The sequence below is a fragment of the Mesoplodon mirus genome (assembly GCF_964341445.2).
Source record: "Mesoplodon mirus genome assembly, chromosome: 6".
Lineage (NCBI taxonomy): Eukaryota > Metazoa > Chordata > Mammalia > Artiodactyla > Ziphiidae > Mesoplodon > Mesoplodon mirus.
In genome coordinates, this window is record NC_138982.1 from 8,702,827 (window position 1) to 8,723,670 (window position 20,844).

A 20,844-nucleotide genomic window follows, 5' to 3' on the forward strand; every position below is an offset into this window, starting at 1 on the left:
AAGGTAAAAACCTACAAGACCAAAGAAATGAAGAGGAAATAGGCAATCTACCTGAAAAAGAATTCAGAGTAATGATAGTAAAGATGATCCAGAATCCCAGAATCAGAATGGAGGCATGGATTGAGAAAATACAAGAAATGTTTAACAAAGATATAGAAGAACTAAAGAACAAACAAACAGAGATGAATAACACAATAAATGAAATGAAACATACACTAGAAGGAATCAGTAACAGAATAACTGAGACAGAAGAACAAATAGGTGAGCTGGAAGACAAAATGGTGGAAATAACTGCCGAGGAGCAGAATAAAGAAAAAAGAATGAAAAGAATTGAAGACAATCTCAGAAACCTCAGGAACAACACTAAATTCACCAACAATCTAATTATAGGGGTCCCAGAAGAAGAAGAGAAAAAGAAAGGGTCTGAGAAAATATTTGAAGAGATTATAGTCGAAGACTTCCCTAACATGGGAAAGGAAACAGTCACCCAAGTCCAGGAAGCAAAGAGAATTTCATACAGGATAAACCCTAGGAAAAACACACCAAGACACATACATATTAATCAAACTAACAAAAATTAAATTCAAAGAAAAAATATTAAAAGCAGCAAGGGAAAAACAAAAAATAACATAAAAAGGAATTCCCATAAGGTTATCAGCTGATTTTTCAGCAGAAACTCTGCAGGCCAGAAGGGAGTGGCAGGATATACTTAAAGTGATGAAAGAGAAAAACCTACAACCAAGATTACTCTACCCAGCAAGAATCTCATTCAGATTCGATGGAGAAATCAAAAGCTTTTCAGACAAACAAAAGCTAAGAGAATTCAGCACCACCAAACCAGCTTTACAACAAATGCTAAAGAAACTTCTCTAGGTAGAAAATAAAAGAGAAGAAAAAGACCCACAAAAACAAACCCAAAACAATTAAGAAAATGGTAATAGGAACATACATATTGATAATAAGCTTGAAGGTAAATGGATTAAATGCCCCAACCAAAAGACACAGACTGGCTGAACAGATACCAAAACAAGACCCATATATATGCTGTCTACAAGAGACCCACTTCAGACCGAGGGACACATACAGACGGAAAGTGAAGGGATGGAAAAAGATATCCATGCAAATGGAAATCAAAAGACAGTTGGAGTAGCAATACTTGTGTCTGATAAAACAGACTTTAAAATAAAGACTGTTACAAGAGATAAGGAGGGACACTATATAATGATCAAAGAATGAATCCAAGAAGAAGATATAACAATTATAAATGTTTATGGGGCTTCCCTGGTGGCACAGTGGTTAAGAATCTGCCTGCCAATGCAGGGGACACGGGTTAGAGCCCTGGTCCGGGAAGATTCCACATGCCGTGGAGCAACTAAGCCCATGTGCCACAAGTACTGAGCCTGCACTCTAGAGCCTGCGAGCCACAACTACTGAGCCCGTGTGTCACAACTACTGAGCCCGCAAGTGTAGAGCCTGTGCTCCACAGCAAGAGAAGCCACTGTAATGAGATGCCCATGCACCACAACAGAGTAGCACTCGCTTGCTGCAACTAGAGTAAGCCCGCTAACAGCAACGAAGACCCAACGCAGCCAAAAATAAAATAAAATAAAATAAAATAAAATAAAATAAAATGTTTATGCATCCAACATAGGAGCACCTCAATACATAAGGCAAATGCTAACAAGCACAAAAGGAGAAATCGACAGTAACACAACAGTATGGGACTTTAACACCCCACTTATACTAATGGAAAGATCATCCAAACAGAAAATAAATAAGGAAACACAAGCTTTCAATAACACAATAGACCAGGTAGATTTAATTGATATTTATAGAACATTCCAACCAAAAGTGGCAGAATACACTTTCTTCTCAAGTGCACATGGAACATTCTCCAGGACAGATCACATCTTGGTTCACAGATCAAGTCCCAGAAAATTTAAGAAAATTGAAATCGTATCAAGCATCTTTTCTGACCACAACGTTATGAGACTGGAAATCAATTACAGGAAAAAAACTGTAAAAATCACAAATACATGGAGGCTAAACAGTGCACTACTAAATAACCAAGAGATCACTGAAGAAATCAAAGAAGAAATAAAAAACTACATAGAAACAAATGACAACGAAAACACGACGACCCAAAATCTATGGGATGCAGCAAAAGCAGTTCTAAGAGGGAAGTTTATAGCAATTCAATCTCACCTCAAGAAACAAAAATCTCAAATAAACAATCTAACCTTACACTGAAAACAATTACAGAAAGAAGAATAAAGAAAACCCAAAGTCAGTAGAAGGAAAGAAATCATAAAAATCAGAGCAGAAATAAATAGAAATGAAGAAAACAATAGCAAAGGTCAATAAAACTAAAAGTTGGTTCTTTGAGAAGATAAACAAAATTGATAAACCCTTAGCCAGACTCATCAAGAAAAAAAGGGAGAGGATACAAATCAGTAAAATTAGAAATGCAAAAGGAGAAATCAAAACTGACACTGCAGAAATACAAAGGATTACAAGAGACTACTACAAACAACTATATGCCAATAAAATGGACAACCACGAAGAAACGGACAAATTCTTGGAAAGGTACAATTTTCCAAGACTAAACCAGGAAGAATTAGAAAATATAAACAGACCAATCACAAGCACTGAAACTGAAACCGTAATTAAAAATCTTCCAACAAACAAAAGTCCAGGACCAGATGGCTTCACAGGCAAATTCCACCAAACATTTAGAGGACAGCTAACACCGATCCTTCTCAAACTTCCAAAAAATTGCAGAGGGAGAAACACTCCCAAATTCATTCTACGAAGCCACCATCACCCTGATATCAATACCAGTAAAAGATATCACAAAAAAAGAAAATTATAGACCAATACACTGATGAACATAGATGCAAAAATCCTGAACAAAATACTAGCAAACAATTCAACAACACATTAGAAGGATCATACACCATGGTCAAGTGGGATTTATCCCAGGGATGCAAGGATTCTTCAATATAAGCAAATCAGTCAGTGTGGTACACCACATTAACAAATTAAGGAATAAAAACCATATGATCATCTCAATAGATGCAGAAAAAGCTTTTGACAAAATTCAACACCCATTTATGATAAAAACTCTCCAGAAAATTGGCATAGAGGGAACCTACCTCAACATAATAAAGGCCATATATGACAAACCCACAGCAAGCATCATGCTCAATGGTGAAAATCTGAAAGCATTTCCACTAGGATCAGGGACAAAGAAGGATGTCCACTCTCACCACTCTTATTCAACATAGTTTTGGAAATCCTAGCCACGGCAATCAGAGAAGAAAAAGAAATAAAAGGAACACAAATTGGAAAAGAAGAAGTCAAACTGTCACTGTTTGCAGATGACATGATACTATACATAGAAAATCCTAAAGATGCCCCAGAAAACTACTAGAACTGATCAATGAATTTGGTAAGGTTGCAGGATACAAAATTAATGCACAGAAATCTCTGGCATTCCTATACACCAACAACAAAAAATCAGAAAGAGAAATTAAGGAAACAATGCCATTTACCATCACAACAAAAAGAATAAAATACCTAGGAATAAACCTGCCTAAGGAGGCGTAAGACTTGTACTCAGAAAACTATAAAACACTGATGAAAGAAATAAAAGATGACATAAATAGGTGGAGAAATATACCATGTTCTTGGATTGGAAGAATCAATATTGTGAAAATAACTATACTACCCAAAGCTATCTACAGATTCAATGCAATCCCTATCAAACTACCAATGGCATTCTTCACAGAATTAGAACAGAGAATTTTACAATTTGTATGGAGACACAAAAGACCCTGAATAGCCAAAGCAATCTTAGAAAGAAAAACAGAGTTGGAGGAATCAGGCTCCCTGAACTCAAACTATATACCACAAAGGTACAGTAATGAAGACAATATGGTACTGGTACAAAAACAGAAATATGGAGCAATGGTACAGGATAGAAAGCCCAGAGATAAACCCACGCACATATGGTCACCTAATTTATGACAAAGGAGGCAAAAACATTCAATGGAGAAAAGATAGCCTCTTCAGTAAGTGGTGCTGGGAAAACTGCACAGCTACACGTAAAAGAATGAAATTAGAACGCTCCCTAACACCATACACAAAAATAAACTCCAAATAGATTAAAGACCTAAATGTAAGACCAGACACTATAAAACTCTTAGAGGAAAACATAGGAAAAATACTCTTTGATATAAACCACAGCAAGATCTCCTTTGATCCACCTCCTAGAGTAACGGAAATAAAAACAAAAATAAGTAAATGGGACTTAATTAAACTTAAAAGCTTTTGTACAGCAAAGGAAACCATAAACAAGACAAAAAGACAACCCTCAGAATGGGAGAAAATACTTGCAAATGAAACAACAGACAAAGGATTAACGTCCAAAATATACAAACAGCTCATGGAGCTCAATATCAAAAAAACAAACAATCCAATTAAAAAATGGGCAGAAGACCTAAACAGACATTTCACAAGGAAGACATACAGATGGCCAAGAGCCATGTGAAAAGATGCTCAACATCGCTAATTATTAGAGAGATGCAAATCAAAACTACAACGAGGTATCACGTCACACCAGTCAGAATGGCAGTTATCAAAAAATGTAGAAACAATAAATGCTGGAAAGGGTGTGGTGAAAAGGGAACCTTCCTGCACTGTTGGTGGGAATGTACATTGATACAACCACTATGGAGAACCGTATGGATGTTCCTTAAAAAACTAAAAATAGAGGGCTTCCCTGGTGGCGCAGTGGTTGAGAGTCCGCCTGCCGATGCAGGGGACACGGGTTCGTGCCCCGGTCCGGGAAGATCCCACATGCCGCGGAGCGGCTGGGCCCGTGAGCCATGGCCGCTGAGCCTGCGTGTCCGGAGCCTGTGCTCCGCAAAGGGAGAGGCCACGACAGTGAGAGGCCCGCGTACTGCAAAAAAAAAAAAAAAACAACTAAAAATAGAACTGTCATATGACCCAGGAATCCCACTACTAGGCATATACCCTGAGAAAACCGTAATTCAAAAAGAGTCATGTACCAAAATGTTCATTGCAGCTCTATTTACAATAGCCAGGACATGCAAGCAACCTAGGTGTCCACTGACAGATGAATGGATAAAGAAGATGTGGCGGGCTTCACTGGTGGCACAGCGGTTAAGAACCCGCCTGCTAATGCAGGGGACACAGGTTTGAGCCCTGGCCCGGGAAGATCTCACATGCTGCGGAGCAACTAAGGCCGTGCGCCACAACTACTGAACCTGCGCTCTAGAGCCCGCGAGCCACAACTACTGAGCCTGCGTGCCTAGAGCCCGTGCTCTGCAGCAAGAGAAGCCACCGCACCACAACGCGCACCACAATGAAGAGTAGCCCCCGCTCGCTGCAACCAGAGAAAAGTCTGCGTCCCAACAGAGACCCAATGCAGCCAAAAATAAAATAAATAAATTAAAAAAAAACCACCTTTCACTTTCTAAAAGAAAAGAAGATGTGACACATATATACAATAGAATATTACTCAGCCATAAAAAGAAACAAAATTGAGTTATTTGTAGTGAGGTGGATGGACCCAGAGTCTGTCAACAGAGTGAAGTCAGAAAGAGAAAGACAAATACCGTATGCTAACATATATATGGAATCTAGAAAAAAAAATGGTACGGATGAACCTAGTTGCAGGGCATGAATACAGATGTAGACATAGAGAATGGACTTGAGGACACAGGGTTGGGGGGGAAGCTGGGGTGAAGTGAGAGTAGCATTGACAATATATACACTACCGAATGTAAAATAGTTAGATAGTGGGAAGCAGCAGCATAGCACAGGGAGATCAGCTCCGTGCTTTGCGATGACCTGGAGGGATGGGATAGGGAGGGTGGGAGGGAGGCTCAAGAGGGAGGGGATATGGGGACATATGTATGCATATGGCTGATTCACTTTGGTGTACAACAGAAACTAACACAGTATTGTGAAGCAATTATACTCCAATAAAGATCTATTTAAAAAATTAACAGGGAAAAATATACTGTGTACAAAAAAAAAGTGAGAATACTTTATAACCATTGCAATCCATTACTACGATTTACATTAAATATTTTCAAAAAGTGAATTCTTACCTGATAGGAAAAATGGCAGTTTACTTGTAATGACAGTAACCTATTTTTAGACTATTGCTTATGGACATAAGTACAAAAGGGCACAAAACAGCCCTAAGCTACAGAGTCCATGTACTATAGAGTTCTTGTATTTATAGACTGTAAAATGCTCCAGCCTTTAAACAGAGTCTATTTTCTTTTATTATAGAGATATTTCATTTCTATCTATGAATAAATATTTACTGAGTTCTATTTATGTGCCATTTATTGATTTAGGTACTGGAGATAGAACAGTGAACTGTTCTTCTATTCTAGTTAAGGGAGACATACAAGAAACAAACTAAGGGGAAAAATATAGCACGCTTGAAGATAAAAAGCACAGAGGAAAATAAAGCAGAGACGGGGATCAGCTGTGTGGGGAGAGACTGAAATTTTAAATAGGGTGAAAAGTGAAGGTCTTGCTGAGAAGGTGTCTATGTTTCCAGGGCATAGCAGACTAGAAGTACTGATAGAGTACAACTGGTGCCTACTGACAACAGCAAGAAAAAAGAATATGAGAAAAGATTTAAAGTAATTTAAAAAAGCAGACACAAGAACTGTGCCTGGAGGATTGCATATGAAAAAACAACCCATATGTTCTAACACATCCCTAGGCATTATTACTATAATTACAGCATTGATTAGAAAATATGGCATTCAAACCTGACTCATTAGGCAAATTAATAGACTAGGGCATTTTCACTATAGGCCCCAACCCACAGCTACTAAAATGGGAAGTTCTGGGGAATGACTACTGAAAGTGTGATCAACGGGGAGCTTGCTAGAAATGCAGAATATCAAGAGCTGCTCATCCTAGAGCTACTGAATCAGAATCTGTATTTTATCAAGATCCCCAGTGATTCATCTGCAAAGTTCAAGAAGTACTGCTCTGAGGGTGGAATCCAGAATGTGTGTTTTTTTAAAAGCTCCTCCAGTAATTTTGATAATTAGCTGAGTTTGGGAACCACTGTCAATAAGAAAACTAGGGATACTTTTAATGATGACCCTGCATTAAAAAGAAAAGTTTATATTATATTCAGAATGTTATGTTCATTTTTTAGTTTTTATCCTTCTTTTATTACCCTAATAACATTATAACACTGAAAAGGGAAAAAAAAAGTCACTCATAACTGCTCCTCCTTGACTCATTAACAGGTTTAATAAAAAAGTCCTGTCTTATCTATATGTACATACATTTAAAAAATGTTGTAATCAAAATAATAGACTACAACTTTGTATGTGTATCTTCAGTTTGCAAAGTAAGGGGAGAATGTGTAAAACACTTTAGAAAAAGCTCTGCATCCAAATGGGTTCAAATAAAATTTGAGGGCTTAAAGCTATAAACTTTTGTTAAGTGGAAAACTCATTTCAAAAACCATACTGGACAAATAGACTTTACACTGAAAGACAATTAAAAAGAAATGCAGGCTTTCTATCCTCAGCTGAATATCATTAACCTTTCAAAATATCAAACTCTTGGCTCTGAGCCTTACATTTTTTCTTAAAGAGTCATCTAGTGGTGATTTTCCAGACCGAATTCATAGCTCTTGAGCATGTGATAAGAGAATTCAAATAATTATAGCTAAGTATTATTAAGCATTAATAATAACTAGGCATTATTAGGAATTTGTATGTATTAACTCAGTTAATTCTTTTGAGGACTATATGAGGACTATGTTATTCTTATTTTACCAGTCAGGAAATGGAGGCATGGAAAGGTTAAGTATCTTGCCTAAGGTTTTAAGTACTGAAAGAGGGATGGGGGAAAATGACGTGAGAAACCAGTTCTTAACTTACTCTGCTGTTATTTCAAACAAGAGAGCACTGTGTTAGGAAAGCAACATCATTTTAATAAAAAGGCAAATATGTGAAAAATAAAATTGTAAGTTAAAAAAAGGAATAAAATTAACCCATTTTCTATTGCCTCAAGATAGGGAATCAAAACAGATAAAACAGTTAAGCCTACACAGGTTACTGCTTTTTAAAATCAAGACATAAAAAAAGGATAGTTTAAGTGGGATTTCAAAAATACTTAGTAACTGAATGAGTTTATCAGTGGGAAATAAAAGTGAAATAAATATAATTTTTATGTTCTATAAAAAGATAAACTGTATCTTTTAAAGAACTTAGAATAGGAAAGAATAGGAAATTAACCTTATTTCTCAATCACAAACTTTCTATTGACTAGACTCACAAAATATTAATTCTTAAAATTAGAAACACTACAAGGACATAAAATTTAAATGCTATGGCTTTAGGGACTTTCTTGGTGTTCCAGTGGTTAAGACCCCATGCTCCCAATGCAAGGGGCACGGGTTCGATCCCTGGTCAGGGAACTAAGATCCCACATGCCACAGGGTGTGGCCAAAAGAAAAAAGATGTGCATTTATATTTATTTAGACAAACTTAATGGACACTGGAAAAGGCTGGAATATTTTTTTAAATTACAGAATATTTTGACATAATTTAGAATCACTAAGTGTATGTTTTATTTGATTGAAATACAAATAAATTATTTGTAGGATAACATATAGTTCATTTAACTTTAAATCTCATCAGTAATCTTCATTATTGAAAATTAGTACCTTGCACTTTTCAACTTCTTCTTCAATTTTCTCAACAATAGCTGCATCCAGAATTTGTAAATCACAAGAAGAACGAGACAAAGTACTGACAGGATGTCCCTTTAGCCAAGTAATAATTTCTTGAACTTTCTCAGCACTACATTAAAAACAATAATTTTTTCACATTAATTGAAACTTTCTGAGGGTTTACATAAAAGGCCTGATATGAACTTTCTGAGGGCTGTGAATTATAAAAGATATCAAATATATAATTAATCACACCACTTAATTGGGGCTAATTATGAATCCAATACAAACATGGACATGTTATTTCTCAGTAATTAAAAAAAACACAAAAATTAGTTTAAAAGTACTTTACTGATATAAATGAAATAAAAAATTATATTAAGATCTTAAAGCAAGGACAAAACAATACAAAACCCTCCCCCCAAGAGTAATATAAATTCTTGATAAACTAACTACTACCCTTCAGTAGAACCACTAAGTTGAACTATGCGGCAATAAATCTCATAAATTTTGCTTACCCATTCTCATTTTCTCCAGGCCAAATGTCGTCTTCATAGAACACATCCTCTTGGCTATTTTTGGCTATATAACTAAACAGTTCTGGAGCTCTAGCCAAACAAACAAACAAACAAACAAACAAAAGTACTGCTTTTAAAAATATGGCTAATTTCATATAAACTTCCTATCAAATTTCTGGATCCTAAGGGGATATATTAAATATACTGAGGACTAATTATGTACACATATAAGGGATAGAGACCAAAAGATTGAAAGTGTTCACAGGCCCTCAAAAAAAGATGAGGGAGAAATGATTCAATTCTTAAGTATAATTAAACTATGATTACTTATAAACTTCAATCACTGACTCTATCCCTCTTAGACTATAATGACAGGTGATAAAATGGACAAAAATAATGTATCCAGGTTCATTTTCTAGTTTTCACAATAAAGCTCGAGCACTCCACAAAAGAGCAAATGAAAATCCATTAGAAGTTTCTTCTGATATTCCTCAAAATTCCATTGTTCTCTAACAGTGTACTGTAGTACTTTCAAATACACATAGCAGATTGAACACATGTGCTTATTTCTGCTCCCTTTCCAGCCTGTTAAAAGAATAGTAAAGTAGAAAAAAGGGCATGGACCTATAAAGACAGATGAAGAGAGAAGCAGAGAATCTGATAGTACATGTTAACAAAATTCTAGAAACTGAAAACTGAATAGATAAGTATGAACTGACTTGACAGATAGGAATAAGCTGTACCCTAAGTCACCAGAGTGGGAAGTCAACAAGAAGCAAGTTGATGTGAACTGTGGAAATCTGCAAAAGCTCAGGAGATATGGGCTCCATACATTTTGATGCTGCAGTATGGGGTGGGTTTAACAGGCTTTTAGTTGAAAATTTTGTAAAATAAGCAGTTAGGCAGTCACCTCCACCTCAGCGTAAATCCTGTAGTTTACTTTCAGAGAGGCTAAACAGGGGGCTGCTCGAGCCTTGGGTAATCCAGGCACAGGAAACTGGATGGGTGGGGCATGAGGAAGAGAGGATAGGTGCCCTACTGAAAACAGGGGACCAGTGAAAATATAACTCCTATACAACATGCCACTAGGAAGCAGGCTAGGAAGTATAACATTTTTAAGCAGCAGACTCTGAGATGGAGATAAACATAGAAGAAGTTTATTAGTGTGTTCTGTGGAAACAACACCTGTGGAAGGGAAGGAAGGAAGGGGAATTGGGCCCAGGGAGAAGTTGGGCTGTGGCTCAATCTTAATGAACTCCTTGGCCAGTAGCATAGAGATCTCAAAGTCGGATGGCTCCTCAGACTTATCCTGAACTGGGGCAATCAGGTTGGCTGAGCCTTTACGTCTTCTTGTTGATCATCAGGTATTGGATGTGTGGCTGTTGTGGGAAAGGGACGTTACTTTAGGTGAGGCAGTTCTCTTCTGTCGGGCAATTCCTGAAGAGGGCTCGCTGCTGAGGGCTGTAAGACAGCAGCATTCCTGCTGCCTAGGGAACAGGTCCTGAGTCGTGAAGAGACACCTGGGTGTGTACCACAGTATCCACTATGTAATGAGACCCCCTTTCTCTGGTTAATTTCCAGAACACTGGAAGTCAGTTTTGTTCTCCATATCTGTCCTCCAAGAAAAAGGCTGCAGAATACCTTTCTGGGAAAACTAACCAGCTCAAGAGAAAAGATATACATATAGGTAGTGATATTTAGAGATGTTCTACTGAAACAGCCAAGTCCCACCAGAGAAGCCTCATTGAAGCACATTAAATTTCCAGTCAGCTTTTTAATCACTGAATAGTAAATATGGTAAGACACTCAAGAACCACGAGACCAAAAAAAAAAAAAAATCTTTAACATGAAAGGAGAGATCAAATCACACAGAAAAGGGAAAAAAAAAGCAATTTGTAGTAAACAGAAAATATTAAGAATAGAAGAAAATCTGGATTACTATCTTCAGAGAAATAAAAGAAGATATTTCATTCATTCTAAGAACAAGATGCTACAAAAAAGGAATGCCAGAGAATAAGGAAACACTTCTAGAAATTAAAAATGATTAAATAAAAATAAACAATAAGTTAAAGCTGAAGAAATCTCCTACAGAGTAGAACAGGAGTATAACAATACAGAAAATGGATGAAAAGAGATAAGAAAATTAGGAGAATTAATCCAGAAGGTCTAACATCTATCAAAAGGAGTCCTAGGGTTTCCCTGGTGGCACAGTGGCTGAGTCCGCCTGCTGATGCAGGGGACGCAGGTTCGTGCCCCGGTCTGGGAAGATCCCACGTGCTGCGGAGCGGCTGGGCCTGTGAGCCATGGCCACTGAGCCTGCACATCCGGAGCCTGTGCTCCGCAACGGGAGAGGCCACAACAGTGAGAGGCCCGTGTACCACACACACACACACAAAAAAAAAAAAAAAAGAAAAAAAAAAGGAGTCCTAGAAAGAGAGAATGACAACAACAACAAAATGGTGAGGAGGAAATTATCAAAGAAATAATACAAGAAAGTTTCTCAGAATGGAAGGGCATCAGTTTCAAGTCTGAAAGGGCTGAACAGCAAAATGAAAGAAAAAAGACCCATTCCAAGGCACACATCTTCACATTATTAAATAGTATTGGTAAAGGGAAGATTCTAAAAAGATTTCAGAAAACGAAAAATAGATCATGCACAAAGATTAAGAATCAGAGTAACACAAGACTTCTTGACAGCAAAGGAAACAGAAGAATGGAGCAGTGCTTTTCAAATTCTGAAGGAAAATAATCTCCAATCTAGGATTCTAGACCCAGGCGAGATATCAACCAAGTATCAGGGAGATTTAAAGAAATTTCCAGACATGTAAGCTTTCTCAGGAAGCCACTGGCATAAGTGCTCCATCAAAATGGAGACATAAATCAGAAGGAATAAAGCATGAAAGCCAGGAAATAAAGGAATCCTATGCAGAAGAATGGTGAAGGGAATTCCTAGGATGATAGTAAAGAGAAACTTGAATGAAAGCTGTACAACAGCCCAGGACAGCAATTAGTTCACACTGAAGCAGGAAGAAAGACAGTTTTAAGAGGAAGTACACAAGAAGAAAATGGAACTGAGAGGTCACATGATCTGTTTGACTGTATTAAATTTTCCAGCTATGGTACAGAGTTTGGGGCCGCACTGGTTACATGAACATAGATAAGAAACAAATGAATAAACAACACAGAAAAAACAAAAATGTGTACAAGAAAGGAAATGCAATACTCTACAAGATCCAGAGGTGACCATTTACATTATCTTAATCGACTAAACCTTAAGAACAGATTTAATTTAAAAAATTGCGATAAAACTATAATGAGAGGGGAAATGTGTTCATGTGTGTAGGGAGGTAAGGGAATGGGGAGTGGGGCTGGTAAAAGAAAGCTAAAGCTTCATCATTCATGGTACAAAATCAATGCATATGTCAAGTTGAAAAATCAAGAAAAACAGTCTAAATATGACATTTTTAAGGAAACATGGAGGTAAATAGAAGAAATTATGTAAATTTTTAGATGGTAATATGCAGTTGAAATGTGTCTCCCCCACCCCCACCCCAACATAAGACATAACTGAAGTCCCAACTCCTAGTACCTCAGAATCTGACTTTATTTTGAAATAGGATTTTAAAAGAAGTAATCAAACTAAAATGTCATTAGGATAGGCCCTAATCCAATATGACTGGTGTCCTCATGAAAAGGGGAAATTTGGACACAGAGACAGAAACAAAGGAAAGATGATATGCAGCAAAGGAAACCATAAACAAAACGAAAAGACAACCCTTACAATGGGAGAAAATATTTGCAAATGAAGCAACTGACAAGGGATTAATCTCCAAAATACACAAACAATTCATGCAGCTCTATATCAAAAAAATAAGCAACCCAATCAAAAAATGGGCAGATCTAAAGAGACATTTTTCCACAGAAGACATAAAGATGGCCAAAAGCACATGAAAAGATGCTCATATCACTAATTATTAGAGAAATGTAAATCAAAACTAGAATGAGGTATTACCTCACATGGGTCAGAATGGCCATCAACAAAAATTCCACAAACAGTAAACGCTGGACAGGGTGTGGAGAAAAGGGAACCCGCTTACACTGTTGGCGGGAATGTAAATTGGAACAACAACTATGGAGAAGAGTACAGAGGTTCCTTAAAAAACTAAAAATAGAACTACAATATGATCCAGCAACCCCACTCCTGGGCATTTATCTGGAGAAAACCATAATCCAAAAAGACACCTACACCCCAATGTTCATTGCAGTACTATTATTTACAGTAGCCAAGACATGGAAGCAACCTAAATGTCCATCAACAGAGAAATGGATAAAGAAGATGTGGTACATATATACAATGGAATACTACTCAGCTATAAAAAAGAATGCAATAATGCCATTTGCAGCAACATGGATGGACCTAGAGATTATCATACTAAGTGAAGCAAATCAGACAAAGATAAATATATGATATCACTCATATGTGGAATCTAATTTTTTAAAAAATGATACAAATGAACTTATTTACAAAACAGAAACAGACTTACAGGTATCCAAAACACACTCATGGTTACCAAAGTGGAAACGTGGCGGGGAGGGATAAATCAGGAGCTTGGGATGAACAAACACACACTACTTATATAAGATAGATAACCAACAAGGACATACTGTATAGCACAGGGAACTCTATTCAATATTCTGTGATAACCTGTAACAGAAAATAATCTAAAAAAGAATGAATATATGTATATGTATAACTGAATAACTTTGCTGTACACCTGAAACTAACACAACACTGTAAATCAACTATACTTCAATAAAATTTAAAAAAAGGATGATATGAAGACACATAAGGAGAAAACCATGTGAAGATGGGAAGACTGGGGTGATGCATCTATAGGCTAAGGAACAAAACTCGTGAGGCTACAGGAAGCTAGGAGACAGGTATGGAATAGGTCCTTCCCTAGCACCTTCAAGGGAGGCATGGCCTTATCAACATCTTGATTTTGGACTGTGGTGCTCAGAACTGTGAGACAATAAATTTCGGTTGTTTTAAGCCACCCAGTTTGTGGTATTTTGTTAAGGCAGCTCTAGGAAACTAATACAGGGATCCTCAAATATAAGAAGGTTAGAAACCAGTGGAACAATGGACAGAACATTCAATTGTTAATCAGAAGTAGAGCATTTCCTATGAATCGTTGACACTAACTCAGTAAATCTTGGTACTCAGATTTCTCATTTTTATAACGAGGAGCTCAGACTTGTTGATTTCTTAGACTATTTTAGCAATAAAATTCAGTGATTCTAGGATAGTAATCTATTGTCCAGCTGGAGTCTTGAGAAAATTCACTATGCCAAGAGTTGTTTTGTTTATCCATACCAATCCTCTTACTACTGACACAGACATACAGAGTAGTGAATAACTTAGGATAGTAAGTTAAGGAAATTTTTAATTAAAAGGAGGCCAATTCTCATCATCCTTTTAAATTTTGAATAATATAAGTACAGTATTTTTCTACTCTATTGTAACTAGTGGTTATGATGCTTCATGACACTAAATTAAGTTTATATTAACATATGTCACATTTTACTAAAGGAAACATTTTTCTTATCAGCAAGGCAAAATAGTTATCACATTCCTACGTTTCTGGATGCCTAGCAGGATCTTGCTAGACACTTACCTCTCCAAGTACTCTGCAAGAAGTTGTTCTGCTGCAGATGAATACATCCATTCACTTCCAACTTTCTTAGTATATCCAGGTACCTCCTCATTTTTTTTGTTGAATTTGAGATTCAAACCCACATTTGCTTTATGGTCTCCATGAGGGCTGAATTTAAACCACACACACACATACACACAAAAGTTTTAAAATTTTGTTCAAAGAATAAAAAGCTTTGCTTTCAATTTTTAGAAAAGTTTAGTCTTGATTGGTTTTCTACGTTTTTGTTATCATGGTTATTTCCAAAGTAGCAGTAGTGGAAAAACTAGAGGAAAGGCTTCAAAACCCAAGTTAACAAAGCATACAAATAGATTATGTAATTGAGAGGAGAATGAAATAAGGAAATGTAGGGAAATATATAATTGAGATTCACACACACCTTCTGATACCTTTTTTCAAGGTTCAATTTGTTAGATGCTAAAAATAAGAACTGTCTTTCCAACCACCTAAAGCATGTGCCATTTAGATAAAAGATCACCATCAGAGGAATCTATGCATAATTTTTAAAGAAAATTCAGAGCAATTAATAAGAGAAAATAAATACTGAAATATTAACCATTTTATCTTTATTATTTTATTTTTTTCTGCCACTTTAAGTAAATTTCTCTAACATAAACTTACTTTCTCCTAGATCCTCTTCCAATAAAAATACTTCCTGTAAACCTTGAAACAAGGTATCCACTCACTCCAAGGCGACTGGCCAACACATATCCTGGGTTGTACTTTATAGAATATTTCTTTAAATATAAAAACAAAAAGGTCAATTACGGAAACACAAAGCATTAAAGCAGCATTTCTTTACCTTTAAAATCTGGAGATAAGACATCACTAACATTTTGGACTGTGGCAACGTAAGGATTCTCAAAAGTAAGTGACCTATTACCCCCCACCCTGCTTTTTGTTAAAGGATTTATAGGCAGAATATTTCTGCTCCTCTCTCTCCTTAAAGAACAGAATTCCCAAGGATGAATGAAAGGGGGAGGAAACATCCAGTTTGTGAAACTGACTCAAGAAATAAACTCTACAGTAAGTATTAAACGGCAAACTCTGTAGGCAAGAACTATTTTTAAAAAATTAATTTTCATGTTCTAAGAAGGACCTGGTGAAGGACCTGGTAAAATACCTGGGAAAAATTGAGGCCTTGATAATTATTACATTGAATTAAAACATGAGTATGTCATCAAAATAGTTGCTACTGAGCAAAACTGAGTGTCCTGCATATATAGATATAAGTAATATTTGTTTCCCCTAATCATTTATTATCATATGAAAATAAGTATGAATAGGCTCATAATTAATACATTGTTAATACAATTCAGTCAATGAAATGTAACCTTTATTTGTGTACTTATGGGAAGAAATTATGAAGACAGTCAAATTAAAAAAAAAATTATCAGATCATACAATTTTTAACCAGGAAGTAAATTACTCACAAATCCAGTACCAACTACAGTAAGCTACCATATACTCCTAACATTATGTATGCAGTAATAATACATACTTATTTTATATGGATTTCATATACTATGTTCATGTAAATGAATATGTAAATATAATAAATATATTTAATAAATTATAAAAATATTTTATATTCTTATTTCATGGGAATGTAAGGATATTTTATCATCAGCAAAGCAAAATTTACAGAGAATGGTAAGGAATTATTTTCCACCATTATTTTTTTAATGATAATGTCTACAATGACCCCTAAATGGATAAATTTTTTAGTGGCCTGGAACATAAAGTCACTATTAAAATACATTCATATGCTAGTAAAGAATGCAACACAATCAAAAATATTATCAGATATAGAAAAATTTCAGAATATAAAGGAAGAATTAAGGCAATAGTTCTCTATCACAGGTACCATTTTTCTAATAAGTATCTGAAAATGTGTTGAGGCACATTCAGTTACAATAATTGACACAGGTTAAGAACACTTAGTGTCCAGGCACCAAGATGCCAATTGTCTTGCCATATACAGGGCAGTCCTATTTAATACATAGTAGTCCTACTCAAAATACAATTAGTACTCCTTTTGAAAAATATTGGACTATGGTATAGTTAAAGTTAATTAAATCACCACAAATATCCTAGAAATTATAAAATAAAAAGTAGAGAAAGAAGGCTTGAGTAAAAGATAAAGAAGATATGTAAAGAGAAAGAAAGTATACTGGAGAAGGCATGCCCAGCAACACTGTACCCTTAGAATTGGGTAGGCTCTGTCAGATCTAAAAAAAAGCCAGGGATGAAGCAACAAGTTCTTCTGCCTCCACTGACTCCCAAACAGAGTTCCAGCTTCTTCATCTAAAGGGCCACTCTCCTGATTTCCTGACTCTGCCTTCTGAATTATTTCTCCAAAAGAGACCTGATGGCAAGATTTTAGGGACTTCTCTGCTTTCCATAAAGGTTCCTCATGGGTATGCTGATGCCTAATGCCTTAAACTCATTTCACAGGAAATAAAGTTTTAGATTTTTACTACTACCAAAAATAAAATAGAAGTAGCAACGGCTGGCTGAATGTGAATTAATTTCAGTCAAGTTAATTATCTAATCAATCAATAAAAACAAATGATAGATATCGGGATTATCCCCTTATTTTAACAGAGAAAAATAAAAGGGTGCCATGAACTGAAGTGCAGTTTCCCAATTTTCTCTAGGGACTGTTCATCTTTAGCTGAGTAGAGACATATAACCTTTGCAAGAAGGTCATTTGTTACTTGTAACTAAAAATGCAGACCTTGATTAATTATGAAAGGTTTAAAAAAACCCAAGTCTATTCCCAGAGGGTATGCTAATCAATGTGCCACTGGGAATTCCCTGGTGGTCCACTCACTGGTTAGGACCCCGGGCTCTCACTCCCGAGGGCCTGGGTTCAATCCTTGGTCATGGAACTAAGATCCCATAAGCCACACTACCAATAACCATTAAAAACAACCATTATAGATTAATAGTGGGATTTCAGCAGTTTTTTCCCCCAAAGATTATCATGAAGTTTTGAGCACAGATTCCACTTATTTTTAACTAATACTAGATGCAACTGTGAGAGAATTTAATCAGTGTTAAATAAAATATTTGCAATAATTCAAAGGAGGTACCAAAAATATCCTCCTAACAGTTTTAAAGGTAATCAATTCTGAATTAAATAATATGGACTATAGTACTCACATGCTGGTTTTGTATTAAAGCATCAAGATTGGGTTCACATGGAATACTGAAAACCACACGAATCCTGCCTTCTGTAATCACATCCCCTGAATCCTGAACCTTGGAGGGAAAAAAAAAAAAAAATCACAGTATGTTTTAGTCTCTTTCACTACATTTTATTTACTTGTTTTTCTACTTATTTGAGTAGTGTTTATTATTTCTGAAATCCAGTAAGACAATAAAAGTAGATAGTGGAAATTTTCTTCGAATTTGTAAGTGGATGTGCTTATAAATTTGGGTCATTGTACCTTGCTTTAACCGGTTGTTAACCAGTCTTTTTTAAAAAAATTAACTTTAATTTGCAAATAATTTCAAACTACCAAAAAGTTGCAAAAATAAAACAAGTCAAAGAACATTTACCCAGATTCACCTATTACCAACATTTAACTCCATTTAACATTTGTGCTCTATGTGTGTATTTACATACACATAATTATTTTTTGAAACTTTCTGAGGGTATATTATATATATCATGTCCATTATCCCTAAATATTTTGGTGCATATTTCCTAAGAAGGATATTTTATTATATTACCACAGTACAGTTATTAAATACATAAATTTATGACACAATACTTTTATCTAATCCACTGTCCATACACCTGTTTTGTCAGTTGACCTAAAAGTGACCTATATTTATAGAAAACTCTTTATTCCCTCGACTACAGGATCAGGCTAGGATCAGATGTTGCATTTAGTTGTCATATCTCTTTAGCCTCTTTTAATCTAGAATATATCCAGAGCCTTTGTCTTTCACACACTGACATTTTGAAGAATATAGTTCATTCTTCCCTCTCTACCCTGACTTTTTTTTTTTTTTGCGGTACACGGGCCTCTCACTGTTGTGGCCTCTCCCATTGTGGAGCACAGGCTCCGGACATGCAGGCTCAGTGGCCATGGCTCACGGGCCCAGCCGCTCCACGGCACGTGGGATCTTCCTGGACCGGGGTATGAACCCGTGTCCCCTGCATCGGCAGGCGGACTCTCAACCACTGCGCCACCAGGGAAGCCCCTACCCTGACTTTTTAAAAACATTTCTACATTTGGGATTTGTCTAGTGCTTTCTCGTGATTAAGTTAATGTTATATATTCTCAGCCAGAATAGTGCACAGAGGATGTGTCCTTTGTAGAGTATCCCATCTGGAGGTACATGATGTTCATCTGTTACTCACTATTATATTAATTTTGATCATACAATCAAGATGTTGCTCAATTTCTTTACTGTACAATTATAGTTTTTTGTTTTCCTTGCAACTTAATAAACAATCTGTGGGGAGACACTTTCTAAGACCATGAAAATATCTTGCTCCTGATCAAAAATTCCCCTTAGATTTAGCTTCCAATGATGATTGTTGCCTGATTCAATCTGAATCATTATGCTTGTTAAATGATGGTTTTCCAATGCCCTCATTCCCTCCACAATTATCCCTGACATGATAATATAAGCAAGTCTTTCTTTTCTCCATTTATTTACCTATTTATTATCACTATGGAATCATGCATTCCTATTCCCCGCCCCTGACGGTTTATAATTCAATATGTACTCGATTATTTTGGTACTTAAACAGTCCCAGATTTGGCCAGTAGGAGCCTCTTCAAACTGGTTCCTGTGTTCGTGATATGCTCACATCATTCTTGTGAGTACCTCCTTGCTTTCCCGCATAACTAGTAGTTCTAGGCTCATCTTGTACTTATTCTGCCTCAGCCCTGTAATCAGCCATTTCTCTGAGAAGGCCAGTTCCTTTTAGTGGGACATGATGTTAGAGATGAAGATCGGACTGTTACATGCTACCAGGGTATCTTTGCTTCCAATCCTTATGAGCAAATAGGGCTAGAAAATATATGTAGGTATAGGCACATGTGCATTCATATATCTACAAACATACATAAATATACCCATATACAAGTGCCTATATACATACACATACACACGTATAAAGTATTTTAGCAATCATGAGTTTACATTAATACCTCCAATTCTAATCTGTCCCCACAGGTTCTTTCTTGCATTCTCCTGTTCTATACTTACAAGTACCTTTTCCCATGTGAGAGCTGGAGTTCCCCAAAACATCAACACATTTATAAATTCATCAACCCAATAATACATTGAAAATAATTTCATAATTGCTTCATCCATACTATAATAAATAAACCTATGAAAAAAGAGATTAGAATCTGAATTCTTCTTCCACCACCTCCTGATCTCAGTGTGCTCAACACTAAAGATATATAGCCAAATATTGTGTTTATAAATCAGATGAATGAACTCTTTCTTTTTTCCCCTTCAGTATTATATTTTATTTTATGCCTAAATGAAGAAAAGTTAAATAACTGTATTAACTTGAAACCATAAAGAAATTCAATTAGTAATAATAACAGGTACTAACTTCTCCAGTGCATCCATAATAGGGTGTTCCCAGCATAAAGACCATACTTCTAGGAGGAAACAAGTCATCCAATGTTTTAATATTGGAGAAACGGGAGTCAAAAGCTCTGATGTCCTATGTAGAATGAAATACAAAAGTGAATCATTACAGTCAAAATTTCTATAGACTGCATACCAAGATTTTTTCCTATGGGATTATGACTATGCTGTCTACAAATGTCAAATGTAAAGATTTTCTACATAACAATACCAGAATCTAAAATTTATT

At 36.0% G+C, this 20,844-nt stretch overlaps 1 protein-coding gene across 4 annotated transcripts in view; it reads right to left on the reverse strand.

Moving 5' to 3' along the window:
- The window catches only part of XRN1 (5'-3' exoribonuclease 1), a 101,316-nt gene that overhangs the window by 34,335 nt on the left and 46,137 nt on the right, over positions 1 to 20,844 (reverse strand). For all 4 annotated transcript variants that reach the window (XM_082626029.1, XM_082626032.1, XM_082626030.1 and 1 more), the window contains exons 22-27: positions 20,578 to 20,691; positions 18,153 to 18,251; positions 15,606 to 15,721; positions 14,946 to 15,092; positions 9,268 to 9,357; positions 8,744 to 8,879 (exon numbers count right to left, since the gene is read on the reverse strand). In XM_082626029.1, the coding sequence (XP_082482155.1) occupies positions 8,744 to 8,879; positions 9,268 to 9,357; positions 14,946 to 15,092; positions 15,606 to 15,721; positions 18,153 to 18,251; positions 20,578 to 20,691 (702 nt within the window). The remainder of the gene's footprint in view (positions 1 to 8,743; positions 8,880 to 9,267; positions 9,358 to 14,945; positions 15,093 to 15,605; positions 15,722 to 18,152; positions 18,252 to 20,577; positions 20,692 to 20,844) is intronic.